This window comes from Stegostoma tigrinum, chromosome 40 (genome assembly GCF_030684315.1).
Source record: "Stegostoma tigrinum isolate sSteTig4 chromosome 40, sSteTig4.hap1, whole genome shotgun sequence".
Classification (NCBI taxonomy): domain Eukaryota; kingdom Metazoa; phylum Chordata; class Chondrichthyes; order Orectolobiformes; family Stegostomatidae; genus Stegostoma; species Stegostoma tigrinum.
Window position 1 is genome coordinate 11,612,492 of NC_081393.1, and position 24,816 is coordinate 11,637,307.

The following is a 24,816-nucleotide window of genomic DNA, read 5'->3' on the forward strand; positions in this document are numbered from 1 at the left end:
AGAGATAGGGAGGGGATAGGTCAGTCCAGGGAAGACGGACAGGTCAAGGAGGTGGGATGAGGTTAGTAGGTAGATGGGGGTGTGGCTTGGGGTGGGAGGAAGGGATGTGTGAGAGGAAGAACAGGTTAGGGAGGCAGAGACAGGTTGGACTGGTTTTGGGATGCAGTGGGTGGGGGGGGGGGTGGAGAAGAGCTGGGCTGGTTGTGTGGTGCAGTGGGGGGAGGGGACGAACTGGGCTGGCTTAGGGATGGAGTTGGGGAAGGGGAGATTTTGAAACTGGTGAAGTCCACATTGATACCATTAGGCTGCAGGGTTCCCAGGTGGAATATGAGTTGCTGTTCCTGCAACCTTCGGGTGGCATCATTGTGGCACTGCAGGAGGCCCATGATGGACGTGTCATCTAAAGAATGGGAGGGGGAGTGGAAATGGTTTGCGACTGGGAGGTGCAGTTGTTTGTTGCGAACTGAGCGGAGGTGTTCTGCAAAGCGGTCTCCAAGCCTCCGCTTGGTTTCCCCAATGTAGAGGAAGCCACACCGGGTACAGTGGATGCAGTATACCACATTAAGCAGAGGTTCACCTGCACATCTGCCAATGTGGAATGTCATCTTGGGGCCTGGGATAGGGGTGAGGGAGGAGGTGTGGGGGCAAGTGTAGCATTTCCTGCGGTTGCAGGGGAAGGTGCCGGGTGTGGTGGGGTTGGAGGGCAGTGTGGAGCGAACAAGGGAGTCACGGAGAGAGTGGTCTCTCCGGAAAGCAGACAGGGGTGGGGATGGAAAAATGTCTTGGGTGGTGGGGTCGGATTGTAAATGGCGGAAGTGTCGGAGGATGATGTGTTGTATCCGGAGGTTGGTTGGGTGGTGTGTGAGAATGAGGGAGATCCTCTTTGGGCGGTTGTGGCGAGGGCGGGGTGTGAGGGATGTGTTGCGGGAAATATGGGAGATGCGGTCAAGGGCTTTCTCGATCACTGTGGGGGGAAAGTTACGGTCCTTGAAGAATCCATAGCCTACATACCCCCAGGCGACACAGAGAAATACCTGGGTGCCCGCATCGATCCATGGGCAGGTGTGACAGAAGGGGAGTGGGAGGAGAAGCTTAAGTCCTGGGTTAAAGGAATACAGCCAGCACCTCTCCGACCACGGCAACGGTTGGAAATCCTAAAGGTACATGTCATCCCCAAATTGTACTTCCATCTGATCCTAACAGAAGCATCACAAACTACTCTTGTAAAGCTGGACCAAATCATCCGTAACGCCACAAAAGAATTCCTACACCTACCACCTCATACCGCAGACGAATGCTATATTCGAGTAACAGGAACGGTGATCTAGGCGTCCCAAAACTCAAAGTGCAAATACCATCCGCAATTATCCGCAAACGCGAAGCACTAGACATGTCCAATGATGTAGTCATTCGGGCCTCCTTCCAATATAAAAGGAGAGAGCAACACAGAGACAGTTACGGGACTGCGTGAACTCAAAGTCCTAAAGGAAATTGAAAATTTCCAACCCAACAGCCATGGCAACGGTGAGGGGGAAATAGACCTGATGACTGACATCCAGGACATGATGCCAGTACTGCAGAAGGCAAACGCGGGGCGACCAAAACCACCCAATAGGTATGCAGGCTGGAGGGAGTGGGAATTCGAAAAGTGGCAAAAGCTGGAATGTCAGGGAACGGGCATCCAGTACTTTAGAGATGACAAGATCTCTAATTCTTGGACTAAGGCTGGAGTACAACAAAAATCCTCTAGATTCATTAACAGTGTGCTCTTGCGGTGTAATCTATACCCGACGAGAACCACAATATCTAGAGGTAGGCCGAACAGAAACAAATTATGCCGTAGGTGTGAGATGGCAAATGAGACCCTACCACACATCTCAGGATACTGCCCATTCGTTAAGAACGCTCGAATCAAAAGCCATAACAAGATCGCTGACCAGTTGCAGAAATAGTAAGTACAGCCGGACATCGTACATGGAGCCCAGACTATTCGACAAACACGGCTCCCTATGGAAACCCGATCTCAAATTTAAGAAAGACCAGAAGATCGCGGTCGTAGATGTCACAGTGCGGTACGAAAATGACAGTAAAGCACTGGAAACAGCATGGCATGAGAAAGTGGAAAAATATAAACACCTGAATGCCGAGATCACGGAATTAACAGGAGGCGTGGTGCCCAGCTACTTTGGCTTCGTGATGGGCACACGAGGCAAGTGGTCGGAAATGAATAACCGCCTCATGACATTCCTCGGCATCGAGAGATATGACACGTTCGCCCAAAAGACCTCGAGACTCACTTTGTCAGTGACACTCGAACTCTTGCAACTCTTCAGTGACAAGTGAGCAAAAACCACAAACGGTGAGATAAGATCCTCCACCGAGACATAAGACCATCAAAGCGGCACGTAACATCAGTCTCCGTTAATGACAATAACAAACTGCCTCATATAACACCAGTAACACGTGGGCCCTTGGTCTGTGGTGGTGCTAGAGAGTACAAAAACATCAACGAGCGATGTAACCCCCCAAGACATTTTTCCATCCCCACCCCTGTCTGCTTTCCGGAGAGACCACTCTCTCCATGACTCCCTTGTTCGCTCCACACTGCCCTCCAACCCCACCACACCCGGCACCTTCCCCTGCAACCGTAGGAAATGCTACACTTGCCCCCACACCTCCTCCCTCACCCCTATCCCAGGCCCCAAGATGACATTCCACATTAAGCAGAGGTTCACCTGCACATCTGCCAATGTGGTATACTGCATCCACTGTACCCGGTGTGGCTTCCTCTACATTGGGGAAACCAAGCGGAGGCTTGGAGACCGCTTTGCAGAACACCTCCGCTCAGTTCGCAACAAACAACTGCACCTCCCAGTCGCAAACCATTTCCACTCCCCCTCCCATTATTTAGATGACATGTCCATCATGGGCCTCCTGCAGTGCCACAATGATGCCACCCGAAGGTTGCAGGAACAGCAACTCATATTCCGCCTGGGAACCCTGCAGCCTAATGGTACCAATGTGGACTTCACCACGTTCAAAATCTCCCCTTCCCCAACTCCATCCCTAAACGAGCCCAGATCTTCCCCCCCGCCCCACCACTGCATCCCAAAACCAGTCCAACCTGTCTCTGCCTCCCTAACCTGTTCTTCCTCTCACCCATCCCTTCCTCCCACCCCAAGCCGCACCCCATCTACCTACTAACCTCATCCCACCTCCTTGACCTGTCCGTCTTCCCTGGACTGACCTATCCCCGCCCTACCTCCCCACCTATACTCTCTCCACCTATCTTCTTTACTCTCCATCTTCGGTCCGCCTCCCCCTCTCTCCCTATTTATTCCAGAGCCCTCACCCCATCCCCCTCTCTGATGAAGGGTCTAGGCCCAAAACGTCAGCTTTTGTGCTCCTGAGATGCTGCTTGGCCAGCTGTGTTCATCCAGCCTCACATTTTATTATCTTGGAATTCTCCAGCATCTGCAGTTCCCATTATCTCTGATAATATGTGGTGTGACATAGGGACACAAATTCATACAAAAGTTAACCATTGTACACACTTCTTGTACACACTCTTGTGAAAAGCTTATTCTTTCTCCGTGGACCTGCAAAAGCTTCACTTTTCAAAGTTACTGCTGAATTTGTCTGCATTGCTATTTCTCAAATCAGCAAGGTTCACAATTTCCAAGTGAGAGTTCGATTTAAGAGATAAATTTACACAGTCAGGCCACAGCTCCCTGGAGCAGTACACTGGAAATCAATCCCTGCTATTCCCAGGGTTGTCACAAAAAAGTGAAGATTTTAATCAAGGAGCACACAGAATCCCTATTTTATTTGTGTCTGTAGACCGAGGATAACCAAAAGCAGGTACACGTTTCTGTGCTTCAGAACTATTGCATATGACAACAAAGTCAATTCTAGCAACAGATAAACAAACAGGAATTGTTGACATATAACCCTTCTGGTTAAAAAGTCCAACCATTCATAAACAGTTACAGACAAACAAGAAAATGGCGTTCTGGATGGAGAAAACAATCAACTGGGGAAGTACCACGTCTGCAGGACTCTCAGAGACAAGCCTCTCGCTCACCAGAACTTGTTGCTCATTGATCAGTCCTCCACATGCACTTCACACTTCCTTTGCAGAAGGCACAGAACGACTGGTTTGGAAATTACAAATTCTCTTTCTTAGAGGTTAAAAGCAGCAACGTAGACCAACTAGCAACTCTTTTGACCACAGGTATTTCCCACTGTACACAGACACACCATCTCACCTCGTGGAGGTCCCAAGGCTTTTGGCCCAATTGTTCGTACCAACACAAATTTTCAGCTACCCAAGAGCCAAGCACATAGTTAGTGGTCAGTAAATCATTTGTGTCATCCACAGCTGATCACAACCTCACAAACCAACCAGTTACTTTTTACTGCTTGATAATAAAACGTGAGGCTGGATGAACACAGCAGGCCAAGCAGCATCTCAGGAGCACAAAAGCTGACGTTTCGGGCCTAGACCCTTCATCAGAGAGGGGGATGGGGAGAGGGAACTGGAATAAATAGGGAGAGGGGGGGGAGGCGGACCGAAGATGGAGAGTAAAGAAGATAGGTGGAGAGAGTATAGGTGGGAAGGTAGGGAGGGGATAGGTCAGTCCAGGGAAGACGGACAGGTCAAGGAGGTGGGATGAGGTTAGTAGGTAGATGGGGGTGCTGCTTGGGGTGGGAGGAAGGGATGGGTGAGAGGAAGAACCGGTTAGGGAGGCAGAGACAGGTTGGACTGGTTTTGGGATGCAGTGGGTGGGGGGGGAGGAGCTGGGCTGGTTGTGTGGTGCAGTGGGGGGAGGGGACGAACTGGGCTGGTTTAGGGATGCAGTAGGGGAAGGGGAGATTTTGAAAGTGGTGAAGTCCACATTGATACCATTAGGCTGCAGGGTTCCCAGGCAGAATATGAGTTGCTGTTCCTGCAACCTTCGGGTGGCATCATTGTACTTTTTACTGCTGCTACATCTCAAGTGGGGGGTACCCCCGTTCCAGCCTGTGTGCAAACCATCTCACCACTGGTTAAACAAAGCTATAGTGTCTATTTTCAGGCACTTGCTTTCTTTGAATAGTGGAGCAAACCCCCTCACAACTTCTGAAGAAGGGTCTAGGCCCAAAACATCAACCTTCCTGCTCCTCTGATGCTGTTTGGCCTGCTGCGTTCATCCAGCTCTACACCTTGTTATCCCCTCACAACTCTCCTGTTTTAAAAGCAGGCCTTTTCCCATTTCAGCCCATGGTCAAAAAACGAAAAAAAAATGAAGTTATTTCAAATGCGGAGCCTGACATAATGCAATCCGACAACTGGTTGGCAGATTCAAACAGATATCCTACTCTATATCTTTGAGTTTCTGCTCTGAGAAAAAAACATGATGAAAGCTCTCAACAGGAGCTATAATTTTACATTTTCAGAAAGGGATAACTTAACCCAGTATTTGCCAACTTCATACGGCCAAAGACAATTTAATCAGCAAAGTCTCTGCCATGCTTCCCAAAATTGATGTATGGACCAGCATTACTGACAACATTGTCACAATCTTCTGGTCATGCATGAGTGAATAAATTACGGAATTAGTTTAAATACACAGTTGTGAACATTTTTGGCAACTTTATATCTGAAGGACTTGGGAGAAGATTCCAACTTGTAAGAAACAGGGTTAAGATAAATAAATTCAGTGAAGAGAATTAGAAATCTCCCCACAAGTCAACATGTCAAATGGCATTCCAAGGAGTAGTCGTGAACACAAGAATGGTGCAATAATTTAACAGCAAGTCAGGTGCTAACAGGTGGGAGCAGAGGCGACTTTGCTCTGTGCAATCCTACTAGACATCATTGTTTGTATCTCTGCTCAGTACTTCAGTCTCACATCTAAGGGACTGCATTTATTTTTCTCTGCTACTCACTGCAACTGAAGAAATTAAAGTGCTGTCAATGCAAAATTACAAAGAAAAATTACATGGCAGAAATTTCCACATGACGGTAAAACCAACTTTGATCCTTCACAACACCATATCCAACAGAGTTAGCAGTGCAATAAAAGAAAAAAAAAGTGTGGACTGGACATGATGTAAACACAGCAGAACACTTTATTCCAGTAAGAGCAACAATTTTTAATTCTCAGTGTGACATGCCAGCAAATGTATCAACCTGACTGAACACACAGACCAGCCACTCTCACAAGCACGAAAAGGAAGGACATAGCTGTGTGAATTGTGTTACTCAAGGGAAATGACATGGTTGCCATATAATTTCTCAGGTCTTACCTCTTGTGTTGATCTTGGTATGAACTTGTAGCAATGGATCACAGGACACCATGCAGGGCCACCAGGGATAGGTACCAACCTTTGCCCATACTAAGTCTCCAATCTGGTAACAATTCGAAATGACAGATTGATTTCCAGACACTGGTAATCGATGGACCTGGAAGACACAGTGAGCAACTTTCTTATACAGAACATAGAACATTACAGCACAGTACAGGCCCTTCAGCCCTCGATGTTGTGCCGACCTGTCATACCGATCTCAAGCCCATCTAACCTATACTATTCCATGTACATCCATATGCTTATCCAATGACGACTTAAATGGACCTAAAGTTGGCGAATCTACAACCGTTGCAGGCAAAGCATTCCATTCCCTTAGTACTCTCCGAGTAAAGAAACTACCTCCGACATCTGTCCTATATCTTTCACCCCTCAATTTAAAGCTATGCCCCCTCATGCTCACCGTCACCATCCTAGGAAAAAGGCTCTCCCTATCCACCCTATCTAACCCTCTGATTATTTTACATGTTTCAATTAAATCACCTCTCAACCTTCTTCTCTCTAATGAAAACAGCCTCAAGTCCCTCAGCCTTTCCTCGTAAGACCCTCCCTCCATACCAGGCAACATCCTAGTAAATCTCCTCTGCACCCTTTCCAAAGTTTCCACATCCTTCTTATAATGCGGTGACCAGAACTGTACACAATACTCCAAGTGCGGCCGCACCAGAGTTTTGTACAGCTACATTTTGAAAACTTTTATCACATTTCCTCTCAGCATTTGCCTCGCCAATGTATCCTCACAACTGGAGTTTCTCAAACATAGGACGATTCTCTTATATGACGTGACATGATGCAGACAGAGTCTTAAAGTCACACACAGCACGGAAACAACTCATCGACGCCAACCAAACTTGCCAATCCAAGTGCCTTCTAAATCTTGTAACTGTACCTGCCTCCACCATGTCTTCTGGCAGCTCATCCCACGCAACACCCTCTGTGGGAAAAAGTTATCCCGCAGGTCCTTTTTAAATCCTTGCCCTCTAGTTTTGGACTCCCTACCCTGGGGAAAAGACCTTGGCTATTCACGCGATCCATGCCCCTGATGATTTTATAAACCACTGCAAGGTCATCCCTCAACCTGAGAGGCTCCAGGGAAAATAGACCTAGCCTATTCAGCTTCTCCCTCTCGCCCAAACCCTCCAACCCCAGCAACATCCTTGTAAATCTTTTCTGCACCCTCATGTTTAACGACATCCTTCCTTCAGAGCTAACATAACCAACGCTTCAAAAGATTTCATCAAAAGTATCATGTGAAACCTGGGCTGAAAGTTCCAAACCTTCGTGAATGGAGTGGTAGGCTTTGCAGGGATTCGTTCATGGATCGCTTGGAAACGCAAGTGACAAACTCTTCAGTACACTATTATTCTACATGTGCAATGAGTGCCAAGTCCAGATGTAATCTCTGAAAGCTAATTAACTCCAACAGAATCAGATACATAGCTTTCCTACTGGATTGCTGTAGTTAACTCAACCAACTGAATTCTTCAAACAAAATGTTATTTTATACTTCTGTTTATAAATCCAAGTGGACCTCATAACTGGAGAAAAATGAAAGTGAAAACATGCATGGGAGCAGACAAAAGAAGGCAAAAGTACAAACTGTAAGAGCAGAGAAAAGGAGACAGAAATAAAAGCAAGAACAAAAAGTGAAATGTTCAAAATAACTATGACGTCCAATGAGGGCATGTCTAACAGGTACTCCTGAAGCAACTCTAGTCCCAATCATTATTGAGGATTATTTTTGGAATTGAGAACAAGCTGCAGAATTTCAGGATAAGCATTTGCTTTAAAAGTTACTTTCAGGGGAGGCAGTGTTATCGTAATAATGACACTAAATTAGTAATCCACAACACAAAGACAAGGTTCTGGGAATGTGGGGTCAAACCCATCGTAGAAAATTGTCAAATTTCAATTCAATACAAGTCTGGCATTAAAAGCTAGTCGAGGGGCAAATGTGCAGTCATCATTGATGGGTTTTTAATAGTACCTCATGCTCTTCGAGAAAGGACATCTGCCATCTTTACCAGGTCTGGCCGACATGCTACTCGAGAACAACAGCACTGTTGTTAATTTACTGTGCGCTCAGCAATTCGGGATGGGTATTAAATACTGATCCATGCAACAACAGCTTCATCCCAAAGGCCAATAGAAAAGACGATTATCAAATGCTCTGCTGCTTCTTGTTCAGTTCATGGCTCATGTCCCAATCACCACCATTAAGAAATTCTTTTGCTGCTCAGATTCCAAGATAGCCACTCTTACGAAAACAAGTTTGATTACAATCAGAGCACGCTAATGTGAAACATGTCTTTCTTGAACAACAAGCTGAGGATTCTAAATGCTGCACCAAACACACAGGATTCTTCTCCACTACTGGATCCGAACCACTGTAATCCCAAGAATGCCTAGATGGACAAAGCTCCACAGCAGAGAGAGAAAATAACTGAAATGGTCACTGCCAAAATTTAACAACTAGATAATTAGCGCATTGTCATAACCCACAAACCACCAGAGCTCGAAGGATATTTGAACTACAGCAATGCTGAATTCTTCAGCAGCTCTCAATTCAGGTTGCGAATGGCAATGAAATCTACTCCTGAAGATGTGGTCAACATGGCTTTGCCCAAACTCCAGCCAACACATCCATTTTTCTGACACATGGCTTTCTAGGTCAACTGGAAAGCAAAATGTCTCATGATGTAACTGGACGATGCTTGACTGTGAGCCAAACAACCTTTTCATCACGTTTTCAAGAATAATTTATTAATCTGATGAAGAGGCAGGTTCAAAAATCATGACAAAAAAAAAAGCCTTTCACATCTTGCCATTATTCTCCAGGGTTAAACACAGCAGTGTCCTGAGATTTGTGTTCAATTCCTAGATACTCGAGGCCAATCCCAGAAGTTTAGCAACCCTGTTCCTGCAAGATGCTTTGAATTCAACCAATGTGCCAGATTGTGAATGTCTTTTCCTGTTTTGTAATGTGCAATCACCTCAATCAATTTTGCTCTCGGATGGTATCAATATAACCCCGTTTATGGTGTTGCCCATTTCCATCTCCTCGCCCACCCAAGCCAACTCAGGACATTTTGGAATTCTTTCCAAGACGGTCTCATTTTTGAGGCCCTTTGAATTAGGCTCATTTTTCATGATGATGAACCACTCTGTTATCTTCAGGATTCCATGTGAGGGTCTTCTTTTGTAAAAGGCCAAAAGATGAATTACACTTTATCACAGAAAATCTACTCAGCTTTGAAATTTCACTGTTGGCCTTAGATACTGTTGCCGCTGGGGAGCTAAGAGTTTGTTATTACACCATGGACAGTAACATAGCATCAAAAAGGGTCAGTGGTCAGGGGTGTATGTTTGAGGCAGATCAAACAGCAACCATTTCCTCTTTCTTGGTCAGACTTAACCTGTTTATACACACAACAAACTTGCATATCATCACTATTTGTGGAATTCTTCAGGGCATTTAAGTTTTTTTTACAAAGGAAAGGTACCTGATAGGCTGTAAAATAATTTGTGACATTGGAATGAATGATGCAAGGTAATATGTGAATACAAATGCTTTCTCTTCACTGAGATCCTATGCTGGGCAACTAGATCAATTACTTTGATCCAGACTTGAATCACTTGTTGTTGAAAGCCAGACTTGAGCTCCAAATTTTGCTCATTCATTAGACTGTCATAGCATTTCAACAGCTAACTATCATTGGCAGGAAAGGTAAAGACTTTTCTTCCGAGGTGAACCTTTACCTTGAGTGATCATTTTATCGTTCAGAGTGTGTCATTTGATCCCTTGAGACAATTCTGCTCCATCAGCAGGGACGCACTCACCAGTACCTTTCTGCAACACGAAGTGGGGGTGGGAAGGGAAGCAAAAGCAAAAGCAAACAAAAAAACCTGTTTCCATGTTTCTCATTTCTCCCTAAAATATAAGTAAATTACTTATTTGAAGGCCTTTAATGTTTACACCGATAAGGCTCCTACATTCTAGCTTTCATTTGTTTGGCTGGTTGAACTGTTCTTTTCTGAATACTAGTACTCTTCGAAATCTCCCATTTTTATTCAAAACGCATTCTTGGCTCCATTCAATATTGGTGTCAAATATGTATCGATTTCAGAACTGCATTCTTAACGGTGTTCGTGAAAACAAGGTGCCAAACAACTTGGCTTCCATTCTTCATGTGTCCTAGGTGCAAAAATCTGTCCTTCACCTCAAAGTTCAGCTTCTTGCAAGACAGTGAACACAGCAGGTCAGTTCTGCACAGTTGCTGGATCTTTTACCACCTCAAACAAGAAAAACAAGCAACTGCACTCGAGCACACATCAAAGGGGCTTTTCAATTTCCAACAGACAAGGACAGCACTCCCACCTATTAAACGAATACAAGACGTAGCCCAATAACTCAGATGTCAAAAACACAGAGCAAGGCTTGGGCAAAACGAATCAAATTAGGGACTGGCCAAGAGCAGCACACAGCAAGGACTGTCAGCTCTGCACAAGTCATTACAGGCTAAAGAGAACATAACGAATAGGAGAGATATGAACAACCAAGGACACAGCCTCAATTACTTCTGACACTACTTGACACGTCTTTTAATACGATTGCTCTCTTATTAAAGACACTCTGGATTACAATGTTTGAAGGGGGTGTCAGTTTGTCTCAAAAACTTAACATTTTAAAGCGAGGACAAAAATTGACTGAACAATTAATTCTTACTTTTGCTGACTCAGGGTGAAACCAAATTGCAAGGCTAACAGAATTTTTCTCAATTTGTTTTCTTGAGAACATTTTCATTGAACAATTCTGACATGGAATCCTTTCTCTGAAATACACAATTACTTCAGTCAATCTCTCATCTGTTCAGCACCTACAAAAGTACTGATTCGTCAGCACAATCCACTTCCTCTTTCGAGTTCATTCTTTCAGCAAGCATCCAACTTGTGCCTGGATGCAACCAAATTTCTGTCAAGAAAGTGTGGTACAATACATGCATTACAATAAATTCCAAGCACAGCAAGTGTAGCAGGACAGCACACAAGAAGCACTAAGAGTTTGACAAGTGGCAGGTGATCAATCAAAATCCTTTATTTCAACAACTGTGTAACCATGATTATGTAGGCCAGGCAGTCTATTTCAATATTTCCTCATGCATGTTTCTGCTTACCTTCACTCATTCCTCCTTTTGAACAAGTCAATTTCCTTTCTGACTTGGTTTCACACCAAACCAAGAGAGCTGTTGTTACTCCATTCATGCAGTCTAACAAACTGCTATATTAATTGCCACAACACGAGTACGGTCTTGCATATTTTTGAGAAATCTGACTTCAGCATAGCTTACTATCTTCAATTTGATTCTGATACTGTGATTTTCACAAAGACCACACTGAAAAAAAATCTTAGATACAGTTCCCCAATGTTACACAAAAACTCTCAACTCCTGCACATTAGCCTGGGGACTACACTTGAGGAATAACGTAAAGGCTTGAGACAGAGCACAAAAGAGAGAAAAGAGATTCCACAGAAGCATTCAAAAGACAATTGATGTACCTGAATAGAGTAGGTAAGCAGTAACTGTTCTCTTTGGTGGCAGCGTCAAGAACCACAAGGAACATACTCAGACTCAGGGGAAATCAAGGGGAGGAAAGTGGACACGATCAATGTTGAATCAGCCATGATCCAACTGGATGATGCACCAACTGCTGATTCTATTTCTAATGGGGTTAGACAACAAGCACTGGTGCTGTGAAGAAATATACACTTCATGCAAGAGTGGGTAGGATTTGGCATCCACTAACTTGGAAAATTGAGGGTTTAGGTTTGTTTGCGGCATTCCAAAGGGAACTGGATTATTGTTAGCAAAGGAACAATGTGCTGTGTTGCCAGAAGGTAGGGGAGTGGCACAAGGGCATTTGATCCTTCAGAGGGCCAGCACAGGGTTGAATGGCCTCCTTTTTAGCTACAATGCCATCAAGGTCTCAAAGCCAAGTGCAGAATGCTGATGGCAAAATTCAATTCTAGTTTAGCAACAGAAATATTTTCCCATTCCGAGCAAGGGTCATGGGACCTGAAACATCAACTGATTTCTCTTCACAGGTCTGCTAAGCTTTTCCAGTAACTTCTGTTTTTGTTTCCGATTTGCAGCATCTGCGGTTCTTCCAGTTTTTATGAGATATTTTCTGTGCCTAATTTCTGATTAATGGAAAATATCCGAGCAACGTGACTTAACTGCAGGGTTCGAAACAACACCAAGAACCCTCACAGGAAAACCAAGCTGCCAAGGCCAGGCTGGCTTTTTGTGTAGACTCAGTAGATGGGAATGCTTCCATATGTCACAGCAAAATTTTAACAAACGTGCTGGAGGACCGATGAGAAAACAGTTTTAGAAAAACAAACCTGCAGGTTCACACAGATCCCAATGGGGCATTGACACTGAATAAATTACTTTCCAGGCAGCCAGCATGGACCTTACAGGGCTGAATAATCTTTTTCTATGACTATGACTGAAAACAACTGAAATTAGTGAGTTCACCTAGAGGACACGCGGTCATCATTTGATTAGGGCAAAAAATATTCAACTCATCAAATTATGCCACAATGCAAATTGATATCATGCTTTGTCAACTGAAGACTCAGTGTTAAATCCCTTCCATCTGTACATCATTTGACAAGTTAAGAACTGACTTTCAGGGCGTGAGATGCGACATAGGAAGCTATCATGACTGCCCTGCTCCTCAGCATCAGGTTGAGCAAGGCAATGGTCAAACCTAAGTCTCTCATTGTTTCAACACTCAACTATTTTGATATACAGTTCCACAACACAGCAATGGTGTACAACAGCTTCCAACACATCCCCCACGCAATGAAATAGGATTCAGAACTGCCTGTGGCGTTGGGTACAACGAGGGCCTACTTAATCAATAAATCTCTCTAATGTTGTTGATCTGTCTTCACTCATCATTAGTTTGCTGCCACGTCTGTTCACATCAGGCAAAATATTCCATTATATTAACAGTTCATCAACTGTGAAGCATATTGGAATGTCATAACAAATTGACAATACTTGAGACAAGTTCCCGCTGGTATACTGATGCCTCAACAGTTAACTCTTGGAGCAAAAGTGAGCAAAAAAAAAACTTGAAATATCTTAGTTTCCTAATTATTAGAGGTAGTTGACAACGAAGGTTGGAAACGTTGATTCAAGTTAGAAGTTGTAGCAAAGACTTCACCACAACTGAAAATCTGGGTTTCGCCAAAGTTTCTTCGCTCTACAAGCATGGTTAGTGGTTTTAAGTACCGCTTATGCCAACCAAAAGGAAAACGTATCACAGACAGGGTGAGCTCAGTGCTAGCCTTGAAGAATGTCCACAGACCGATGTGTATGTCACAGCCGAGGTCACTGGATACAATACTTGGAATAGAAACTGGTGTATTCACCATTCATGAGCTCTGAGGTAGTGAGGCCAATTTTATAATGTCCATCAATACTCAGATTAGCAAACTCTGCCGCATGTCAGCTTGAACTTTTATGGTTACGCCATGATATTTTTCACCTCACAGTATGCAAAGGGAGGTCATGCAGTTGCACTTATCGTCACTGGAATTTGAAAATTGACCAACATTGTGCCTGAAGTGTTTCCACATCTGCTCTCTCAGTTATCAGTCAAGCAACTGCATTGCCCCAACCCATTCAGCAACGCATACAGTGCAGCTGCAAAACATGGCCAATAACCGGGGCTCCAACACACGAGTGTTTGCAGTGCAACTCAACTTTTTCCTTGTTTTCCAATTCCAACTCCTCCATGGTCTCACCCTGAAAACTTGATTATTACATCCAATCTCACAACTTTCCCCACTTAACATTTGTGCATTCCAACAATTCTGGCCCCTTGACTTCCCAATTTCGTCCACTCCAACACTGGTAGCCACAGCATCAGATGCCAAGGCCCTCCGCTCCAGAATTTTCACTCTGCCTCTCATTCCTTCTTTAAAGGCACCCCTTGTAATGGTGTATAACAAAGTGTGAAGCTGGATGAACACAGCAAGCCAAGCAGCATCTCAGGAGCACAAAAGCTGATGTTTCGGGCCTAGGCCCTTCATCTGTAACCTTGCACTTTAACGAAGGTTTTTGGTCATCTGTCCTGATATCTCCTTTTGCAGCTCAATGCCAAGTTTTGTTAGATAAGACACCTATAAGATGGATTAGAATCAGTGTATTTTATATGACAGCTGAAGTGTAGAAACACCGACCTGATCATGAATGAGTGTGAAACTGTTCCTTATCAGACCATGTTAACACTGTACTACACAGTCCTTCTTTGAATTAATAAACTGAACTCCTGGAGCTGCTTAGAAGATTTTCACTAAACTAAGCAGAACGGTCTCTCACCCGGTGTTTTAACACTTCCAAAATGCTATTTATTCTTCACTCAATGCACGTGAAATGATATTTTATTCATGAATTACTAATTAGAAAGGAGAAAGAATCATCCACCGATCTGCTCCTTTTTCCACCTCCCCCTCTCTCCCTATTTATTTCAGAATCCCCTTCCCCTCCCCCATTTCTGAAGAAGAGTCCCGACGCAAAACACCAGCTTTCCTGCTTCTCTGATGCTGCTTGGCCTGCTGTGTTCATCCAGCTCGACATCTTGTTCTCGAAAGTTGTGAAATTCACGTCTCCAAAAGACCATCTGACTGAAACATTGATTCCCTGCCCTGTTTTTAAGAGATCCACTCCTCTTCATACATTTGTTGCCATTAAATACAACTTCTCATTTATTGGACTGGTTAAGCAATTCCCTCCCTCTCAAGGGATGAAAGGATCAGGGTATCCAGAAGGAATAAGCTGACCCAGTTTTCCTGTTTTCCTACCAGCTAACCATGTGCATTTCGCTTCATGAAGCTGGTGGTCATAATTCCTTTGAGCAAAGGATTGTACCTGCAGAATCATACCCGACTACAGTCCATATTCAGGCACCCCTTCCCCGTCACCTCAAACTGGTTCGTAATCTGGAAAGGCTTTCCTTCTTTCCCCACCTCAATTAGCTGAGTAATAAGAACTATTTTACTGATGAAATTTAAAAAAAACACTGGGAGGCGGTGTAAATACAACTTGAACGTAAAAATGTTGTTGTGCACAAGGTGCAGGTTCACACTCCACCTTGTTGTTCTACCTTAATAGTGAATGCCTCCAACTCTGGAATTGTATCCCAAAATCGTTTTGTGTTCGGCACTCCAAACACGTAAGTATTCACACCGAAGAGCATTGAGTTCCCTGAAGAACTTCTAACATGTTGGTTTTAAAACTTCTTTTTATTTCAGCTATTCTTTCCTGTAATTGTGGGCATTTACTGAGGTACCAGTTGACCAACTGTGATTGTTGGTTTTCAGCTGCAACATCAGACAGTGATGGTTCACGATCAATTCGACTAAAGAGAACAGCAAAACTGAAACTCATCAGTTCATAATATATATCCTGTATATAATACCAACCAATCACTTTCCAAAATGATGGCTGATTATTTACCCTTTCTATCTCAGCATTCTTAATTTCCAGTACTTGATTCCTAGTCCAGCCAAGATCAGCTCGATCACCAAAAGACCAGGAATCAAATGTGGCACCTTGCAACCCATCTACGCGAATACTTCAGTAGGCAGTACTTGGATCCAAAAGCTGATCAGAAATGACAAAAATGAACAATTCCAAACAGGGAGAAAAAGTCCTCCAAAATCGGGAACAGCCACAGAAATCAGGTTATGTCCAGATGAAGTTGCAACACCAGCAGTCCTTATGATGTGTCAGTCATCACTTTCGAAATGGCATTCCTTCTGTCAGTTAATTGCAATTTATCTCTTTTAAGTGCTCTCGGCCTCATTTGAAGATCAAGAACCACGACATAAGGACAATGGACTGCTTATTCCCAGCAGTGGCAAACCTCATACTCACTCACGTTTACACAGTATTCAGCAGAAGTTTAACCAGATGAACTGGTTATAAACATTTAGGTTCAACAATTAACTCGACATTGCCCATCACAAGAAAATCTACGCAAAACTGCATTCAGTCCCCAAAGTGTTGAAGGAATTCGCTACAGGTCAAGCAAAGTGTAAATTTTTCAATACAGTCATGCTACAAATGGTGTCACCAGCACAGTCAGCATTTACTTCCATATCTAGCTGTACTTCAGAAGGTAGACTGGGGATGTGCAAGAAATAGTGGTCCAGGCAGCAATGCCCACATCCCATGAATCAATTAATATATAGACATGTATAATGCTTTGTAACTGAAGCATGGCAACTGCTGGTCTGCAATTATTTTAAGCCAGCAAAAGGTTTTGGTAGAAGGGACTGACTAACAAGATTTCTTGACACATATTACAAAAAAAATCTTTTATAGCCCTCATTATGACTATTTTGAACTGACAAGTCTTAGATTACTCAATACAGGATGACAGAACGTTGTTGGGTATCTATGAAACATTCATTTACAGACACAAGAAACCACAAGTGCAAAGCTTCTGAAATGTAGCAGTGCCAGCATAATGTCACGCACTTCTCTTCAGAAAGGTCTGAACAGTATTTTACACTCTAGTCGAAACCTCGTCTATATTTTAAAACATGAAACAGCAACTATTTTGACAACTGAAGTTCATGACAAGAAGCCTTGTTTCTAATCCCTGATAGTATTGTGCACAAGATGAAGCTTCATGTTCCAACTCTTTGCTATACCTTATAACTAAACGCCTGCTGGCATCGGATCCCAAAATCATATTGTGTTCTGTACTCCAAACATCAAGAAGTGTTCATGTCAAGGAGTACAATATTTCCAAAGAAACTTTGCAAGAGTTTCTGCAGCATACACAAATGGACAACCTTCCCCATCACCAGCAGTAACGCCACAGATCAATCCCTTCCAACCAGCTGAACACGTTTCAAATCTGTGCCCAGTTACTTTCATTCAAATATGGGATGGTCAAAAACCACAGTTTCTTTTCTCCACATCCTCTTGCCTCATAATATTGTGGAATACTTCTTCCCCTGTTTCAGTATCTAGGACATTGGAAGATGTAAAATACTTCACACACAACCACGAGCAAAAGATCAACAGAGTCACTTAGAAAGACAAAATCCCCACCAAATTCCTAAAAATCTAAAAGCTCCCATTTCCACTGGGTTGTCTCACCTACAACATTCAGAAAGGCAGTTTGTCAGCTTCTATTTATTCACGTCATTTTAGACCAACTGGAGCTGAAGAAACAATGCTACTTTATCGCGCATTCTGTTTTCCTTTGTTGTTCTTCCTTTCCCAGAAGCTGTGCACCTAACAGCAAATGAAACAAATGATTTCCAAAGGAAGATCAGAAGGAGAGAAAGGGCTTCAGTTCATGGACAGGAACTATAATCCTGAACATGGGCAAACTAGTTGTTGCTGTGAAACAGAACACCTCAAATTATGTTCTAATCCAGTTACTTGGACAGGATATGGCATACTTTTAGGGTACGTGTCCAATTGAAGACAGTCCAAAAAAGGTTCACTGGATTTATTCCAGGAATGGAAACATCGTCTGATCGGATAGGTTGGCTTTGTACTCTTTGGAGTTAATAATCTCAGACTAAGGGAATGCACATTTAACACAAAGATGAAAAAAAACTTCTTCTCTGAGATGTTGGTGAATCTAAGCAATTATTTACTACAGAGGACTGCCAGAAGAGGCTGGTACAATTATGACATTTAAAAAACATCTGGATGTGTGTACAAATAGGAAGGGTTGAGAGTGATATGAGCCAAATGCTGGCAAATGGGACAAGATTAATTTTGGATAGCTGGTTGCAGTGGGCAAACTGGGCCTAAGGATCTGTTTCTGTACTGTACATCTCTACTACTCTACGACTGTTGAGACTGGGTCAAGTCACTTGAAGGCTCAGACAGGCACGTTGTTAATCTACAAGGGAATCAAAGGTTATGGCAATAAGCAAGAAAGCAGAGTTGAGGATCATCAGATCAGCCAGGGGCTCATTGAACGGCACAGCAGACTCAATGAAGCAAATGGCCTACTTCTACTCATTGATCGATGGTCACATGAAACTGTAGCAATTGTGACGCGGTCAGCCAGCCAGGACACCAAGCCCTGTCTGGGGCTTTTCTTCTGATCCAATCAAGCAGCCCTGGCTGACAGATTCAAATGGGAGTGTCAGAAGTTCTGTTCACTCAGGGGCTCTCTCCCAGGAAGCCAGATCAGTGTCAAGGACTCTACACGTGTGTAAATAAATGGTGACTTGCTTTCACGCTATTTTCCTAACGTGCCATTTTTCAATTTCAGTTTCTATTTCTGATTTACAGTATTCATAGTTTTTTTCAGTTTTTATGAATTCTGACTGGGCAGTTAACAATGTATTTCTCAATTTAGCAACCAATGTTTTCCAGCTCCATTCTATGGTACATCCATGTAAGCTTCCAAAATTGTCAAACTGCACAACAGGTGGAACTTACACGTTGGAGTCAACAAGATCCAAGAACAGCCTTGATCTTCCAAAGTTCCCAATATCTACCCCCACCAGGTAGGACCTTCAACATCCAATTTCTCCTCAAAACAACAAAAAATATAAATGTTCAGAGAAATAAAAAGTTTTGTCTGAGTAATCATTTTAAAATCATGATTTTTTTGACTTCAGATGTGCTGCCTCAGGCTCAGTAAAATCCCAACAGCCACATTTGCACAGTTTATAGGTATTTGCATTTCTTGTGATGCACACCTCAGGTTCACAACAGACGAAAATTCATCAGAGAACAATCGTGTTTATTACATGAGATGACAGAGCCACATTCATCAACATTAATAATAAACAAACTCCAAACTATAGTCTCGGTTACTGGAATTTGAAAAAAGGATCTAGGGAACAAATGTTGACTGAGCTGCCAATTCTACTAACAAACATTTTGTTTCTTTCCAGTTTCCACTGACATGATCAGTGAAATAGTCAGTCTTGACAATTCAACTTTTTGACATTTCTGTAGGCCAACCCTATACCTGGGGTACCAGAAGTTAAGATTGTGTTCACCACACAATAAACCTACAGCAAAGAAAACAGCTAGAACAGCCCAAACTGACTCAGAAACAAAGTGAAGTAAGAATTCCACTTGGAGTGAATCACAATCCGATACCAGATCGGACCCCACCCCCCCCGCCAACATTTGGAGTAAACCTGCAATTTCAACAGAACTGCAGTGGCGGGAAATTAAACCAATTCACGCCCACGCTCTGTTGGCTTCTAGCGATCAAAGATGTGGTTTTACTGCCATGACTTCTCTCAGAGTATGCTTGTGACACCTGAAATAGATCAATAATGGAGGTCAGACACTAATCCCAAAGAAACGTTGTCACCTCAGCCAACTCCTTGGAAAAGGCTTACATACACCGGTTTCAAGACTTGACAAAGAGCACAGGTGAGAAACGAAGAAATAAAAAATAGCTCCAGTATGAATTCCAAGGTCACAGACTGGAGGAACTGCTCTGGCAATGCACAATTTGCCAATACATTTAAAAAAAAGGTTCATTAGCCCAACAGTCAGTTCAGGTTAAATGACTGGTACTGTTCTTTCTCATATAATTCTCTGATATGAACATATGCAGTGATTCTACCTGTTTGTTTCTTCAAAGATAATTTTCAAATAAATTAATACACTTTTCATTATGACTCATGACTGCTTCGGGGAGGAGCATCAAGTCATTGTTTTGCTTTACTGAAATTGGATAAACTGAGCTGGCAAGAAAAATCTATAGCCTCAAGAATTAACTGTCTAAAACAAATACATCTTCCTACTTCGGACCTGGATTAAGATCATTGTTTTGTTTCAATTCATGAACTAGCACTTTCAGAGTGAGTGCTGACATGCTCAATCTTCTCTCGAAGCCAACCATAGACCCCGCCGTTTTTCCTGAGTGCAGGTGAGTAGACAATTCGAAAAGATCAATCAATTTGAACGCCAACGCACTTCCCCTGACTGCTGTCCAAGTGTGACATGTGTTGTGCTCTACAAGCAACACTAAGATGCATTTATATCATGTCTGCAAAACATTAAAAATCCCAAACTGCTACCCAGGAGTTCTACCTGACAAAATATGATACCAAATCAATGATGGAGGTATTGAGATGGACACCAGAAAGATGAAGATATTACTACCAACAGTAGGATGAATGGAATGTAGGATACGCAAAACAGAGCTGGAAGCAAACCAAATTCTCTGTGGGTGTTTAGCCTGGAAGAAGTTCAAGAGATAGGGAACGATGCAGGTATTCAGAAATTTGAATGTGGGCAAGTTTCTTTTTATTTGAAGTTGATCAAGTACGTCAATACAGTTGAGAAATGAGAGTTAGTGAAACTTGAGCAGGTCAGAACATTACCAACAGCATTTCGAAATGAGTGAAAGTCTATGTACAGTCAAAAGATGGGAGGAAGATATGATAGCCCTTGAATAATCTGAAGTGAAAGTAACAAAAGCTTGGATGAGAGGTTCTGCACTGATAAACAGAGGCATAAGTCAAGTCAGGAGCAATGAAGTAGTGATTTTCAGTAAGCGTCATGTTCAGTTGGGGTCACATAGGGCAGCCAGATTGCAAACTGTGCAGCTTCCCCCAAAGATAGCGGTCAGGGAAACAAGTGCAATCAGTAACAATTGGTCTTTCTGATGTTTGGTGGCAGGGGAGGGTGTGTGGAGGGGAGATCTTGGGGCAAGGGGTGGGGGAATGGGATCCCATGTCAACCAAGACTGGATGACGGTAAATACAGAGGCAGCTGAAAACTTGACAAAGAACTCGGTCTTTTCAGTCCACTTGCAGAAAGTGGGAGAAGAACCAGTTTCTCTTGGGTTCTTGCGGCAGAGTGGTAGAGTCCCTACCTCTGAGCCACAAGGCCCAAGTTCAAGTCCCACAGGCTCCATATGAAGTCATAACACTTCTGACCAACGTGGTTAAATGAAGAGAGAGTTCTTTTCTCCCCCAGTCAGGGAGTTACTTCCAGATACAGGAAGAATCCAGAAGGCAGGGGTGCAAACTCAATTTTTAACAACAAACCAACTGGAAATCCTGAACTGTCAGATTTAGGACATATATATCAGTTAATGAAACACAGGCACAATTGTGCGTCAAGAACAGAAGCAGATTATCTGTGTTAGACAGTGCAGTATGGAACAGGTAAAAGCATTCCCATTCTGGAAAACTAACTGCAACAAAGCATAATGAAAAGGTCCAAATGGATAAAAGAAAAGTTTTAAAAATACAACTGACTGACACCTTATGCTGTTAATAAATATGGTGTCGTAAATGTATGTTAAGTTGGTTGGGTTACATAGCTCACATTAAAAATGCTGACACTACTCATTACAAGACCCGCCCAATAGAAAGGCGCACCTGGACAACAGGGTTTCCACATATGTCTTTACATTCTTCAGGCTCCACTTTGACAGCTTTACATTCCTGGCTTTCAGCGGTGGTAGAATCATGTTTGCTCCTTTTCTTCTTCTCTCGTTTTTGTTTGCGAGCCACTGCACAATCAGCAGCCTGAGCCTGCTGCTCATTCAGGAGATCTCCACAAAGTGAGGACTCAAACAGTGCCTTCCCATTGTGGTAAGTTTTGGTGATGCGCAGTTTAATCTCTGGAGAACCCGTCTTCTTTGGGGTGACAGGTTCAGGAACAGGCGGAGAGGGTGCTTTCTCCTGAACCTCGGGCGGTTTGACCATGTAGTTTCCCCCTGGATAAGAGTCTGTCGAACTGATATTCCTACACGTGCCGTAGCCATTGGCAGATCCATTGGGGAGCTGGGAGTATGCCGGGTACTTGTTTGGCATCTCATACATGTTAACACTGGAGTAGCCATTGGTGACTGGCGGGATCATATCAGCACCAGAAGCAGGAAAGATGAAACCTTGCTGGAGGGAAGCTTCACAGGATTGCCCTCTGTCATCCCTGATGCCACTGCTAGCATTGAGAACATCAGGAACCTGCCTCATATTGGCTGAATCAATAAGTTGTTGTGGCAGTTGAATCGTGTTTCCCATGATACCTTTCATGAATGTGAAGGAGAGATCCATCGTGTTGCCCCCGCATCCTCAACTTTCCCTCTCTCTTGTTGAGCCTGTGGAACAAAGACCAAAAAAAAAGTTTTTTTCATTCTTCACAGCAACATACAACACAACCAAGCCTTTAAATTGACCCGTTTCAAAACGATTGCATCTCTAACAGCATGAAAGAAAATAATGTACACAATTGGGCATTTAACCAGCACTGTCCCCCTACTTAATACCATATGATCATCCAGTGGAACACCATAAACGCGTTCAAATACAAGATGTAAACAAGAAAACTGCTTTCCGTCGTGATGCTAAAATTAGAAATACGTGAAATGTGGTTCGAAACACTTTTCTGGTACAAAGGAAAGCCATGTCAATTATGATGGCAATACAGCTGTTGGCTCCAATTAATGACATTTCTTTCACTAAAGTTTCAAGTGTATTACTTTATTATCAAAGACACAATATGAATATCCGAGGGTCTGATTTCTGCCATTGCATGACTCTTTCTGCACACAGTTCCATATTGTTCTTGTTCTAATGTTCACTGTTAAATATCACAATCACCTTAGCTTCAAACAATCCCTGTGGTAAACCAGTATGTGTATCAAACTCCTTGAAACCTTCCATTTAGCTAGGCATTTATTGATCAAGTGAAATCATCCAGCCATGTCCTTTTCTCAAACTCCGTCAAAAATTCCCAGCAGTTCCATCTTTGCGCAAGTCGAGAAATGAAATATTTTTTTCATATTATCGTAACTTCCATTTTATTTTTAATATTATTCCAGTCAAATCGACAATTTTCTTCCTGAGATAGTCTTTCACATGAAAAATTTCAGGCTCTCTGCAATGCGACTAGCCAGTTAAAATGAATAAAATGAAACATACAATGGCCCTTCAAATCACGTGTTTATTCTGCTTCTTGACTCTTATCAAACTCACAATATCAACTGTCATTCTATAGAAACAGCTGTATTTACCAACAACTCCCAACGATGCCATTCCAGATGGCTCATACAGAGTGCAGTATTTCAAAATCCTCAAATTTCAGGAAGGGAAAAGACTGTTGCGTTAAGAAAACCTACCTTGTGCACCATCGTGCCAAACCAGTACATTGCTAAATGAGCCCTGTCAGCAAGAATGGAGCAAAGCTTCACATGAAGCTACATCATACTGCTCAAGCACTTAATGCAGCAGTCCAACTACACCTTTAGGTTCAGTATTCAAATGGATTAATCTGTAGCTTTTTCAAAGAAGATAAATCCTAAATAGCCACATTACACGGAGTTAAAGATCAGGAATGCAGATTAAGAAATGATTTAGGTAAACAATCATCTAACTTGAGCTTTACTGAAGACAGAGGCACCCTGCCTCCACCCTGTTCTAGTGAATCAATATTCGGGGCTTCGTTTATTCTGCTGTGAAATGCATTTCAGACTTTGCCTCATGCCTGTTTTAGAACAGTTACTTTCAGTGTCTGATAGTTAAGTCAGTGGAAGGTCAGGCACACAAAACAAAACTCATCCCAGGAAAACTAGACAAACCCAAAAACATACAATGTACGCAACAGGACAAAACGACATCCGAAGTTGCTCTAAAGAATATCTGATCATGTTCACTGTTGGCATAAACATTTTCAGAAGTGTTGTTGAAATCCAGTGGAATTATGCGGCTGCTAATAGGGCATGTTTGAAAATGATGTGGCTCAGCATAAAAAAACAATTTGTAAAGATCATTATTGTTCAATTGAATCATTGTTCCAAGTACGAATGACCATCACGACTGTTTCTATGTTAGAAAGGGCACTCAAAAACACCTGCAAAAGAACATATTTTAAAAACAGCTTGCAATAAACCTAGTGACTGGTCAAAAAGAAACACAGGCAATGGGCTTTTGGTTCCCCTGCAACCAATTTCAGTTACATGTGGTGGGGTGGGGGGCTGGAGTATGTGTGTCCATCAGGGTAGGGAAGAAAGGGACAAGATTGCAGGAAATGTAGGAGTGGGAACATTGTCAGGTCTACCAACCCATTGCTATTTGCCTCTCACCTTCAAATGAAACATGGAGGCCAAAACCTTTTGACCAACTATGACCAGTTTCAGATTTCCTTATCTGCTAATCAAGTTTGCACTTCAGCTACGAGAATTTAGCCAAGGTACTTTCTGGTAGAAACTTTTGGCGTCCTAGATAAAGTCACAATTCAATGTTTCCAGCAAATCTCCACTTGCTCAAAACAAGCCTTTCTGGAAATCACTGCACTGTACTTGGTAGTTGTTCCAGCCACACGTACCTTGTTACTTATACATAAGATGCAAGAGCAGGAGACTGCTAGGAGTTTTGCTATTTTTAAAAACATCTAAAAACAGCACAGCAACAACACATTTTACGGC

General features: G+C 42.9%; 1 protein-coding gene across 7 annotated transcripts in view; it reads right to left on the minus strand.

The window, feature by feature from the left end:
• The window catches only part of nsd3 (nuclear receptor binding SET domain protein 3), a 105,338-nt gene that overhangs the window by 73,518 nt on the left and 7,004 nt on the right, over positions 1 to 24,816 (minus strand). For all 7 annotated transcript variants that reach the window (XM_059641148.1, XM_059641150.1, XM_059641151.1 and 4 more), the window contains exons 2-3: positions 21,767 to 22,491; positions 6,292 to 6,448 (exon numbers count right to left, since the gene is read on the minus strand). In XM_059641148.1, coding sequence (XP_059497131.1) covers positions 6,292 to 6,448; positions 21,767 to 22,447 — 838 coding nt within the window. In that variant the 5' untranslated portion in view covers positions 22,448 to 22,491. The remainder of the gene's footprint in view (positions 1 to 6,291; positions 6,449 to 21,766; positions 22,492 to 24,816) is intronic.